The sequence below is a fragment of the Panulirus ornatus genome, chromosome 23, assembly GCF_036320965.1.
Source record: "Panulirus ornatus isolate Po-2019 chromosome 23, ASM3632096v1, whole genome shotgun sequence".
Classification (NCBI taxonomy): Eukaryota; Metazoa; Arthropoda; class Malacostraca; order Decapoda; family Palinuridae; genus Panulirus; species Panulirus ornatus.
In genome coordinates this window covers 6,572,516-6,584,624 of record NC_092246.1, presented here as the reverse complement: position 1 = coordinate 6,584,624, position 12,109 = coordinate 6,572,516, and the positions used below count along the sequence as shown (strand labels likewise).

Below are 12,109 nucleotides of genomic sequence, written 5' to 3'. Positions count from 1 at the left end.
ACTCTGTTCCTTGCCCTCCTTTCACCCTCCTTCATGTTCAGGCCCCGATCACACAAAATCTTTTTCACTCCATCTTTCCACCTCCAATTTGGTCTCCCTCTTCTCCTTGTTCCCTCCACCTCCGACACATATATCCTCTTGGTCAATCTTTCCTCACTCATTCTCTCCATGTGCCCAAACCATTTCAAAACACCCTCTTCTGCTCTCTCAACCACGCTCTTTTTATTTCCACACATCTCTCTTACCCTTACATTACTTACTCGATCAAACCACCTCACACCACACATTGTCCTCAAACATCTCATTTCCAGCACATCCATCCTCCTGCACACAACTCTATCCATAGCCCACGCCTCGCAACCATACAACATTGTTGGAACCACTATTCCTTCAAACATACCCATTTTTGCTTTCCGAGATAATGTTCTCGACTTCCCAGAAATATTTAGAGATTAATATTCCCAGAAATATTTAGAGATTAATGAAAAAAATTATTGAATGCACCCACCAAAATGCTCATGTTTCCAGTTTACATATGAGTGCAAATTCTAGAGTTTTCACATTGTTCATCTGTTCATGTATCAGGATTTGATATAGAGATGAGTCTTACCAGGTTTCATCCAAAAGAGGTTTCACTGCAAGTGAAATGACACCTTTTTGAGGTGGTATTATTGAGTGTACAGTCTTATCAAAGAACTTTTTATTCCAAAGTACAGTAAACCCTTGATTTAAAGGGACTAATCAGGGGGAGGGGGTTTCCTTTAATGCCGATAGTCTGTTAAATCAAGAATGTGATGTATGGGCCATATTTTAATACAGTATACAATATCCGGTAATACAATTTACAGTTCACATGCTTTCTTCTAACTCCTCTATCACTTGATGCCAGTTTGAATTGTAAGGATTGCAAAATTATTTGATAAAGTCACAGTTCTCTGTATACGGCCTGACCGCACAGTAGTTTGAGGTAGACTGATACTGAAATAAAGCGAGTACCCCACTTTATAAAAAACAAGTTTGACATGAAATTTTTGAATTTATGAAATTTTTGAATGATTAATTAATGTAATATCTTTTGCCCAGTCTGTTAAATCCAAAATCTGTTAAATCAGTGTCTGTTAGATTGAGGGTTTACTGTAGTTTACTTTTCCCTTCTACTGGATATAGCATATCCCTGGGCTGCAGGGCCCTTTAGAAAGGTATTGGTAAGCACCAGTGCTCTTTCATAGAAATTGGTCCTGGAGTATTTTTTCACAAATGTTACCATTTCCCATGTAAGGGAGGGAGGATAATTCTTAATGGATAAATAGAATATAAAGAAACATTATATCTCCTCACACACTTTTTCTTTACCTGTAGACTTTTTAGATAAGTGTTGAATACTTTTTTTTTAAACTGTTTTTTGACTTCTAAAATGAGTTAGAGCCAGGCATCTGTTAACTTGTGCCAGTGGCACTAAAAAACTACCTGTGTTAACACAAAACTGGATATAATATGATATGAGTGTAGATGACCTCTTGTCAGGAAGTGCTTTATTTTGCTATACAATAATCATTAACATGTTCAAGCAACACACATAAGCACACTGTAGGGAAAATATTTCTGGAAACATTAAGAGATCAATAACTGTTATTGCCATTTGTAAGCATTTAAATGCTCATCTTTAAGTTATATACAAGAGCAAATGTGTGAAAAGCAAAAATAGATATGTTTGAAGGAACAGTAGTTCCAACAATATTATGTGGTTGTGAGGCATGGGCTATAGATAAGGTTGTGGAGAGGAGGGTGGATGTGTTGGAAATGAAATGTTTGAGGACAATATGTGGTGTGAGGTGGTTTGATTAAGTAATGAAAGGGTAAGAGAGATTTGTGGTAATAAAAAGACTGTGGTTGAGAGAGCTGAAGAGGGTGCTTTGAAATGGTATGGACAGATGGTTAGACTTAGAGAGGAAAGGTTGACAAAGAGGATATATGTGTCAAAAGAGGGAACAAGGAGAGGTGAGAGACTAAATTAGAGGTGGAAGGATGGAGTGAAAAAGATTTTGAGCGATTGGGGCCTGAACATGCAGGAGAGTGAAAAGGCATGCATGGAATTGAGTGAATTGGAACGATGTGGTATACTGGGGTCGACGTGCTGTCATTGGACTGAACCAGGGCATGTGAAACATCTGGGGTAAACCATGGAAAGGTCTGTGGGTCCTAGATGTGGGTAGGGAGCTGTGGTTTCAATGCATTGCACATGACAGCTAGAGAATGAGTGTAAGCAGATGTGGCCTTTCTTTGCCTGTTTCCTGACGCTACCTCACTGATGCACGGGGTGATAATACTGTTTCCTGTGGGGTGGGGTGACTCCAGGAATGGATAAAGGTGAGCAAGTATGGATATGTGCATGTGTATATATTTTATTTATTTATTTTGCTTTGTCGCTGTCTCCCGCGTTTGCGAGGTAGTGGAAGGAAACAGACGAAAGAAATGGCCCAACCCACCCCCATACACAATGTATATACATACACGTCCACACACGCAAATATACGTACCTATACATCTCAATGTACACATATATATACACACACAGACACATACATATATACCCATGCACACAATTCACACTGTCTGCCTTTATTCATTCCCATTGCCACCTTGCCACACATGGAATACCATCCTCCTCCCCCCTCATGTGTGCGAGGTAGCACTAGGAAAAGACAACAAAGGCCCCATTCGTTCACACTCAGTCTCTAGCTGTCACGCAATAATGCCCAAAACCACAGCTCCCTTTCCACATCCAGGCCCCACACAACTTTCCATGGTTTACCCCAGACGCTTCACATGCCCTGATTCAATCCACTGACAGCACGTCAACCCCGGTATACCACATCGATCCAATTCACTCCATTCCTTGCCCGCCTTTCACCCTCCTGCATGTTCAGGCCCCAATCACACAAAATCTTTTTCACTCCATCTTTCCATCTCCAATTTGGTCTCCCACTTCTCGTCGTTCCCTCCACCTCCGACACATATATCCTCTTGGTCAATCTTTCCTCACTCATTCTCTCCATGTGCCCAAACCATTTCAAAACACTCTCTTCTGCTCTCTCGACCATGCTCTTTTTATTTCCACACATGTCTCTTACCCTTACATTACTTACTCGATCAAAACCACCTCACACCACACATTGTCTTCAGACATCTCATTTCCAGCACATCCACCTTCCTGCGCACAACTCTATCCATAGCCCACGCCTCGCAACCATACAACATTGTTGGAACCACTATTCCTTCAAACATACCCATTTTTGCTTTCCGAGATAATGTTCTTGATTTCCACACATTCTTCAAGGCTCCCAGGATTTTCGCCCCCCTCCCCCACCCTATGATCCACTTCCGCTTCCATGGTTCCATCCGCTGCCAGATCCACTCCCAGATATCTAAAACACTTTACTTCCTCCAGTTTTTCTCCATTCAAACTTACCTCCCAATTGACTTGACTCTCAACCCTACTGTACCTAATAACCTTGCTCTTATTCACATTTACTCTTAACTATCTTCTTTCACACACTTTACCAAACTCAGTCACCAGCTTCTGCAGTTTCTCACATGAATCAGCCACCAGCGCTGTATCATCAGCAAACAACAACTGACTCACTTCCCAAGCTCTCTCATCCACAAGACTTCATACTTGCCCCTCTTTCCAAAACTCTTGCATTCACCTCCCTAACACCCCCATCCATAAACAAATTAAACAACCATGGAGACATCACACACCCCTGCTGCAAACCTACATTCACTGAGAACCAATCACTTTCCTCTCTTCCTACACGTACACATGCCTTACATCCTTGATAAAAACTTTTCACTGCTTCTAACAACTTGCCTCCCACACCATATATTCTTAATACCTTCCACAGAGCATCTCTATCAACTCTTATCATATGCCTTCTCCAGATCCATAAATGCTACATATAAATCCATTTGCTTTTCTATATATTTCTCACATACATTCTTCAAAGCAAACACCTGATCCACACATCCTCTACCACTTTTGAAACTACACTGCTCTTCCCCAATCTGATGCTCTGTACATGCCTGTACATGTGTATATATATGTGTCAGAAATGTAATGTTGTGTGAGGTGGTTTGATCGAATAAGTAATGAAAGAGTAAGAGAGATGTATGGTAATGAAAAGAGTGTGGTTGAGAGAGCAGAAGAGAGTGTGTTGAAATGGTTTGGTCACATGGAGAGAATGAGTGAGGAAAGATTGACAAAGAGGATATATGTGTCAGCAGTCAGAGGTGGATTTATATATACTAGGCAGAGAGGAAGTTTTACACTCATGGGGCCCCAATTTCTTGGAAACCCCAGTCTCTTGAACATTCTCTTCTGTTACACAACTTTGCAAGGTTTAAGTATGCTGTCTTTATTGACCATATCCTTATTTATCGTAGTCTTTTCATCCACCACTCTAATACTATAAAAGTAATTTTTGTGTCTTTGATAAATTTCTTACTTGATTTCATGTTATGTCTTATGTTTGTATGTAATTACTTATTTGTTCTGTATGTAGAGGGAGTTTTACGTGTTTGAAGCTCCATCTCTTGAACATTATCTGCTATTAAGTTCCTGTATGTTGTCTTCATTTACCATCGTTTAACATCGTTTTAAACAAGTTTCTTTCTTTATGTCATGTATCCTCTGGTTGTTCTATCCCTAGATGTTTTGAAGAACTGTTTAGTGTCTACATCTGACTGAAAAGTGTAAAGGGTGTGATCAGGTTATCCCTCCCTTCTCTCTCCCAATGTGGGGAACTTTAGTGTTTATAGTCTTTTTTTTTTTTTTTGTAACTTAGCTCTCGTAATTTAGTACCATCTTTGTAGCTCTACCTTTGACCTTCTCAGTGAGCTCTTTGTACTTTAGGTGCATTGATCAAACTTGAGAAATATATTGTAGTTTAGGTCTATGTAGGATATAAACAGCTTGCTGAATGTTTTCGTATCCTTATAGTTGAAAGCTTTTCTAGTATTTGTGGGCAAACAATTTGCCTCTTAAGTGTTACCCTGATGAAGGTACCCTTTCTGCACCATATAATCTTGTTAAGGCTGAATCAGGTCGCAGCACAAATGTGTATGTCTCTGTGGATGTTGCAGACAGATGTGCCACCACTAAGTCTGTCTGGGTCCCCTCGTGTTGCCAAAAGTGCAAAGACTCCGCACACCACCAGGGATGCTCCTACCACTACTGCTCGCACTGCCCGTACTGCCACTACTTCTAGCACCACTGCCCGCACAACTATCACACCCCGAATTACTAAGACCCATCGAAGTGGTCGTGGGCGGCGCAGTGTGAGGGAAACTCCAAAACCACCACCTGCTCCTCGCCCAACCCTTACCCTGGACCAGGTGCAACGGATCCAGCGAGCGCGTACCTCCTACCTCACCTCTCTTGCTCAGGTGCGTGTGGTGAGGAAGGCATTACTGCTTGTTTTGGAATAAGGGTTGGAATATGTATCTTTAAGCTGGGGATGCTAGAGTTCAAAGATGTGAACTGGCAGGGTGCATATCTGTTTAGGGGATTAGTATACATGCTGGAGTAATGGAGAGCAGGTGTGTACAGGTAGGATGCATGTCTCTGGAGAGCCTGGTTTGAGTGTTTCTTTTGGAGATTACAATATGCATGGGAGAGTATAGAGAATGCTTGTTAATTTACGACAAAATTTGTATGTTTGTTAGGATGGAAGGTTAAGAATGTATTTACATGTGCATAATTTGCATGTGCATGTTAAGGTTTTTTCGTGTCCATCAGTTTGTTATGGGAGTGTGTTTGTGTGTTGGATATGGGTATGATGCATATATTATGTCAAGGGGTTATTGTGGCAAAACTACTGATCATCCATTGCCGTCCTCTGATCAGGGTCTGCTTTTTGTGGTTAGAGATAAAACTGCTGCTCCATCAGTTACTATAGATAGTCAGGGTCTGAGATATACAGTTAGTGGTAACACTGTTTCTGTGTCACCAGACTCTCTTATAATTACCATATATGATTAGGCTCTGTGGTCTACTGGTATTTGTGATAATATTCTTCCTTTAGCAGGTTCCTGAACCTCTTCAACTGGCTGCTCAGGAAGTGGATTCAGCTCTCAAGAAGCATGAGCAGGAAGTGATGAGTGAGCGTGGGAAGTTGGCATGGGCTGTGTTGAGGGCAGGACAGTTGGTAGAGGAGATCGGCGTGAGGGTGAGGTACAGTGACTCTGAAAAAAAACTTAGGATTGCTCTGAAGGAGAAGATCCGTGAGCAGCAGGTGGTGAAGGAAAAGGTAAGCCCCCTTAGGAAAGACCTTTCTGTGGTTTCCCCCATATATACTTGTACAACCCATTGACAGCACATTGTCCCCAGTAAACTGTATTTCTCCACTTTTGCTCTGTCCCTTGCATGCCTCACAATCTCCAGTATTTTCAGGCACCAAACCTTCAAAGCATCATTCATGCCATCTTTCACCTCTTCCTTGCTTACCCCCTTTTTCTTGTTCCCTCCATTCGTAACATTTATACCCTCATCATCATCCTTTCCTCACAGCCTCTCCTTATGAACAGACTGCTTCAACACACTCCTCTGTTCTTATACATACTTATCTTACCCTTTTATTTCTTATTCTGTCAACCCTCCTTACACCACATATTATCCTTAAACATTTCATTTTCTATGCAGGAAACAGCATCGCTGTCCCCCACTTCAGCAAGGTAGTGCCAGGAAAACAGACAAAAAAGGCCACATTTGTTCACACTCAGTCTCTAGCTATCACATGTAATGCACTGAAACTACAGCTTCCTATCCACATCCAGGCCCCTCAGACCTTTCCATGTTTTACCCCAGATGTTTCACATGCCCTGGTTCAGTCCATTGACAGCATGTTAACCCCAGTATACCACATCATTCCAATTCACTCCGTTCCTTACATGCCACTTGTATGTTCAGGCCCCGATCACTCAAAATCTTTTTCACCACATCCTTCCACCTCCAGTTTGGTCTCCTGCTTCTCCATGTCTCCTCCACCTTTGACACATATATCCTCTTTGTCAGCCTTTCCTCACTCATTTTCTCCATATATCCAAACCATTTCAACACACCCTCTTCTATCTCTCAACCTCCACACTCTTTTTATTATCACACATCTCTCTTATCCTTTCATTACTTACTCAGTCAAACCAACTTACACCACACATTGTCCTCAAACATTTAATTTCCAACACATCCACCCTCCTCCGTACAACCTTGTCTTTAGACCATGCCTCACAACCATATGATATTGTGAATGAGGAAAGGATGACTAAGAGGGTATACTTTAGAAGTGGATGGAACAAGGAAAAAGAGGGAACCATGGAGGAGATGGAAGGATGGAATGAAAGATATTTTGAAGGCTCAGGTCCTGAACATGCAAGGGGAGTGCAAGGCATGCAAGGGATATAACAAATTGGTGTGATGAGGTTTACAGGGAATAATATGCTGTCACTGGGTAGGACCAGGGCATATGAAAAGGTTGAGGGAACCTGGGGAAAGGACTGTGGGGCCTAATTGAGACAGTGGGCTCTGGGTTTTGTGCATAATACATAGCATTTAGAGAGTGGATGTGAGTGAGTGAGGCCATTTCTTCATCTGTTCCTCTTGCTAGCTTGTTGATGTGGGGAATAGTGAGCATTTTTTAATTTTTTTTTTTTTTATATACATTGCCATTTCCCGCATCAGCAAGGTAGCGTTAGGAACAAAGGACCGAGCCTAAGAGGGGAAAATCCTCACTTGGCCCCCTTCTCTGTTCCTTCTTTTGGAAAACTAAAAATTGCTGGGGGGATGATTGGATTATGTACTAATTGGTGGGCATGCAAAAGAGAGACTTGATTTGAATGTGCTGAGATAGGCATATGGTGGGATGTTGGGGGATGTCTGATCATTACTTGCTGGAGGTGAGGGTGAAGGTTTTTAGAGGTTTTAGGAAGAGAGAACATGCCTTAGGCAGGAAGAAGGTGATGAAAATGAGTGAACTTGGAAAAGAGGTTTGTGTGAAGAGATACCAGGAGTGATTGAATATGGAATGACGGAAGGTGAGATTAAATAAAGCTATGGGAATGGGTGAGGAATGAGAGATATTCAGGGTAGCCGTGCTAACATATGCAAGAGAAATGTGTAGCATGTGGGAGATGGATAATGAAGTTAAGTCATTAGTAAAACAAAAGAGAGGTGTATGGATGATATTTGTTGGAAAAGAGTGTGAATGATTAGATATACAAGAGAAAGCAGCAGGTTGTCAAAATGAAGAAGCTGGGCTGAAAAAGAGGCCATGTGAGAGTTGGGGTGAGCAAGCATCAGGAAAATTCAGGGAGAATAAGAAAATGTTTCGGAAGGAGGTTAATAGTGTGAGAAAAACAAGAGATCAGATTGGAGTGTTGGCAAATGCAAAAGGGGAAGAAGCAAGAGACAGAGATGTGGTGAAGAAAAGTTAGTGAGTATTTTGTAGGGTTGTTGAGTGTAGTCAGTGATAGGGTGGCAGGTGTGGGGTGTTTGAGTTGGGAAGTATGTGAGGTGAGAAAGTCATGGCAAGTGGTTTGGTGAAAAGAAAAGAAGTGATGGAAGCCTTGTGTAGGATGAAGTATAGTATGGCAGCTAGAATGGATGGCATTGCAACTGAATTTCATACAAAAGGTGACTTGTTTATTGATTGGTTGGTAAGGATTCTTAATGTAGGTATTCTTCTCATTAACCCCTCTCCTGTTTTATCTCACTTGTCCGTCCAGTACCTCTCTTACTTCTGCTTGCCGCTCCTCACTCTTACCATTCCCTCCTGTCCTCGCTGTCCCATTCTCTTCCTCACTTCTTTTCCAGATCTTCCCCTTCTCACCAAACCTGTTGCTCTTCCTGCAGGTCCTGGCCCTTCATCAGAAGATCCAGGAGTATGAGCATGAACTGGAATGTCTGGCTGAGCTTGAGGAGGAGGTGGACCAAGCATTTGCCAACTTAGTGGCTGACAATGCACAGTTTGAGGTCCAGCTTACTCGCTATTTCGAGTCCCGCACCACATCTGGTCTTGTGCACCCTGAAACAAGTACGTGCCTTAATTGTTGCATTAGATTTAGTTGTGCTGATCCAGATTTAGGTTCAGTTAAACCCTCAAGACCCTCACATGCATATTCATGGATTTCTAGAGTCATGTATGTTTCTTGAACCCTTCACCATGTTTGGTCTTGCAGCCCTAAGAGTCAGGTGTGATGCTTGAATTTACAGATCTGGAGTCAGATATAATGTCTTGAGTTCCATACCAGGCCTTTTCTTTATGACAAGTCATATGTGATGCTTAGAGTAGAATCCTGTGATGTATTTGGTCATGTATATGAGTATGTTGCTTTTAGTTTACACCACTCTACATTTTGCCTTTATAGGGTCATGTATGTATATTACAGGAATCCTTAAATAAAACTGAAAAATTGGATGACTTAGTGTTGTCTTTCACTAGAAACCATTATGGGAATCCTGGATTAAATGCTCTGTACACTCTGCCTAGAAATATGTAAATCATCCTCGTAGACAGAAATACTTAGAAATAATTTCCACCACATAGTAGCCCCAATTTATTATATGTATCAGCAGTTTGGTGACTCCATTTGTGGTACTTAGATTTGTAAGAGAGGGTCGAGTGGTGGGCATAAGAACTTTACACAAAGTAAGGAAGCTGAGCTGCTGCTAATCTTGCTGACGTCTGGACACATAATTACAACCTCCGAGATCCTCATTGGCTTTGACTGTTGACTTGGATCATTTTTGTAAAACAAATGAAGCAATGAAGTAGTCAGCTTAGGGAAAATGGGACACAAGCAAGGCAACCCAGAAAATGTGAAAAGCAATGATTTTGTACCAATAGTAGTGCATTAATGGAAAAAGTTACATGAAGTTTTAGTTGTGAGTGCAGAGAATATCAGCTAAGGAAATATTTATACTTACAAAATAGGTAAATAAATAGATAGATACATTGAGTAATATATGATGTACCATAGCATCCAGCAGTGGAAGCAGTGAGAACGAAGAAGGTAATGGCAGCAGTGACACTGGTGATAGCGACTCTGGTTTGGGCACTGATGAGGCAAGGACAGAGGGTGCTGGTCCCCGACCCCTTGGGTGTGAACCTGCTGTCTTTTCGCTTGTGACTGTTCTCCGGGAATTAAGGTATGTCAGTTATCTTGACTCATATGGTGCACCTTCAGTAGTTGAAAAATTCATTCAGACATAAAATGTTTCCCTTTTAAGCTTGTTTTCAGAACAGGAAAAGTTACTTCAGACTAGTTTTAGAATTGAGTTGTAGGGATGTAACCATAGATCTTATTTTCCAGTGAACAATATACTCTGAAATAGAATTTGGGTCCTTCAGTTTAGGAAATCTTGAATCTCCCTCAGTCTTATTTTTCTATCTGAGCAAGTTTGCTCTATCCTGCTGTTACTTTAATAGTGTTCATTACCCACTTACAACTCAAAATTCCTCCAAGGTGGCGAGTGGCAGGGGCAGTGGAACGATGTCGCCGGGAACGTGCCACAGAGGAGCGTCGACATGCAGCAGTCCTGCGACGTCTCCACCGTGCTACTCATATTGCTCATGCTGCCCTTACATCACTGACCACTCTCCAGGTAAGTCCAGATTTCACTACCCTTCTGAAAAATAAAAAGATTCTCAAATCTTTTTTACCGTTTCAACTAATCCTGGCACATGCTCATGCCCCAAACTATCTTCTCGGTTAGTTCAGGCTTCTTTTGCCTTCCTAGATAGCCCACCTAGACATCCCTCAACACTATTCAGGAAAGATCAGGCTATTCTGATGTCCCTCATCCCCAGCCAGGTGAGTTGCCCAGGCTGTTCCAATGTCCTCCACAACTCTCCAGGTGAATTCAGGCTGCCTTGTCATCCTTTGACATCCTCTATATGAGCCAAGACTACCCTATTATCCTTTGAAACCATTCAGAGGATACCAGGTGTTCTGACATTGCCTGAAACTCTCCAGCTGAGTTCAGGCCATTCTGTCCTGTTGTCCCTTGCTATCCTGGTAAGTCTATAACATCTTGCTCTCTGTCAACCCCTTCAAAAAGAGTATAGGCTGTCCTATCCTTCCTCACAGCCCTCAAAGCGGGTCAAGATCATCTTGGATTTGCCTCATCACCCTTTAGGTTAGCCCAGCGCACTTTATGGTCCCTGATACCCATTCCTACCATCTTCATAAATGAGATGAATCACAGAAAATTATACATTTATGTCATCAAGAAATAGATGTACTGCAACATCTCAGTAGATATTGATGAGAACCAAATGAAATGAAATAGAATTTTGAAGATTTTAGTGAAGATGCACAAATGAAAAAAATGGACTCATTCACTTACATCTTCTCCCTACGTGTTATATATATATTGCATGGAAAGTAGACTCCCCCACCCACAACCGATTCTCCAAATTTTGTCTAACCTTCCATATTTCGTGGTACAGCCAGTGATAGCACAGTGCCTCTCGTGTACCTCATCGCTCAAATTCGCTTTGTGTTTTGCACTTGCACAATCCTTCCCTCCTGTATTTTTTTCAAATGAGGAACAAAGAAAAGAGCCAAGTAAGAATTTTTTTTTTTACGGCTTAGTCCTCTTTTATGGAAAGTACCTCACTCACTCGGGAAATAGTGTACAAGTATGAATATATACACGTGTAATTTTTTCATACATATTTGCCATTTCCCATGTTAGTGAGGTAGCAATAGAAGGGAAAAATCCATACTTGGCTTGCATCTCTGTTCCTTCTTTAGGAGGGGAGGATTTCCAGACCCCCCTCACTATTACCCCTTTTTGTTGCTTTCTACAACATAGAGGGAATACATGGGAAGAATACTTTCTCCCCTATCTCCAGAGATAGTATATATTTTTTTTTTTTTTTTATACTTTGTCGCTGTCTCCCGCGTTTATTATTATTATTATTATTTATTATTATTATTATTATTATGATTATTATTATCATTATTTTTATTATTATTATTATTATTATTATTATTATTATTATTATTATTATTATTACTATTATTATTTTTATTATTGATATTATTAGTA

The 12,109-nt window shown here is 41.1% G+C and overlaps 1 protein-coding gene across 1 annotated transcript in view; it reads left to right on the top strand.

Annotated features, from left to right (window-relative positions):
* LOC139756752 (uncharacterized) overlaps nt 1-12,109 on the top strand; it is a 66,345-nt gene that overhangs the window by 31,801 nt on the left and 22,435 nt on the right. The window contains exons 26-30 of the mRNA XM_071676503.1: nt 5,143-5,445; nt 6,087-6,308; nt 8,906-9,086; nt 10,033-10,201; nt 10,519-10,657. Coding sequence (XP_071532604.1) covers nt 5,143-5,445; nt 6,087-6,308; nt 8,906-9,086; nt 10,033-10,201; nt 10,519-10,657 — 1,014 coding nt within the window. The remainder of the gene's footprint in view (nt 1-5,142; nt 5,446-6,086; nt 6,309-8,905; nt 9,087-10,032; nt 10,202-10,518; nt 10,658-12,109) is intronic.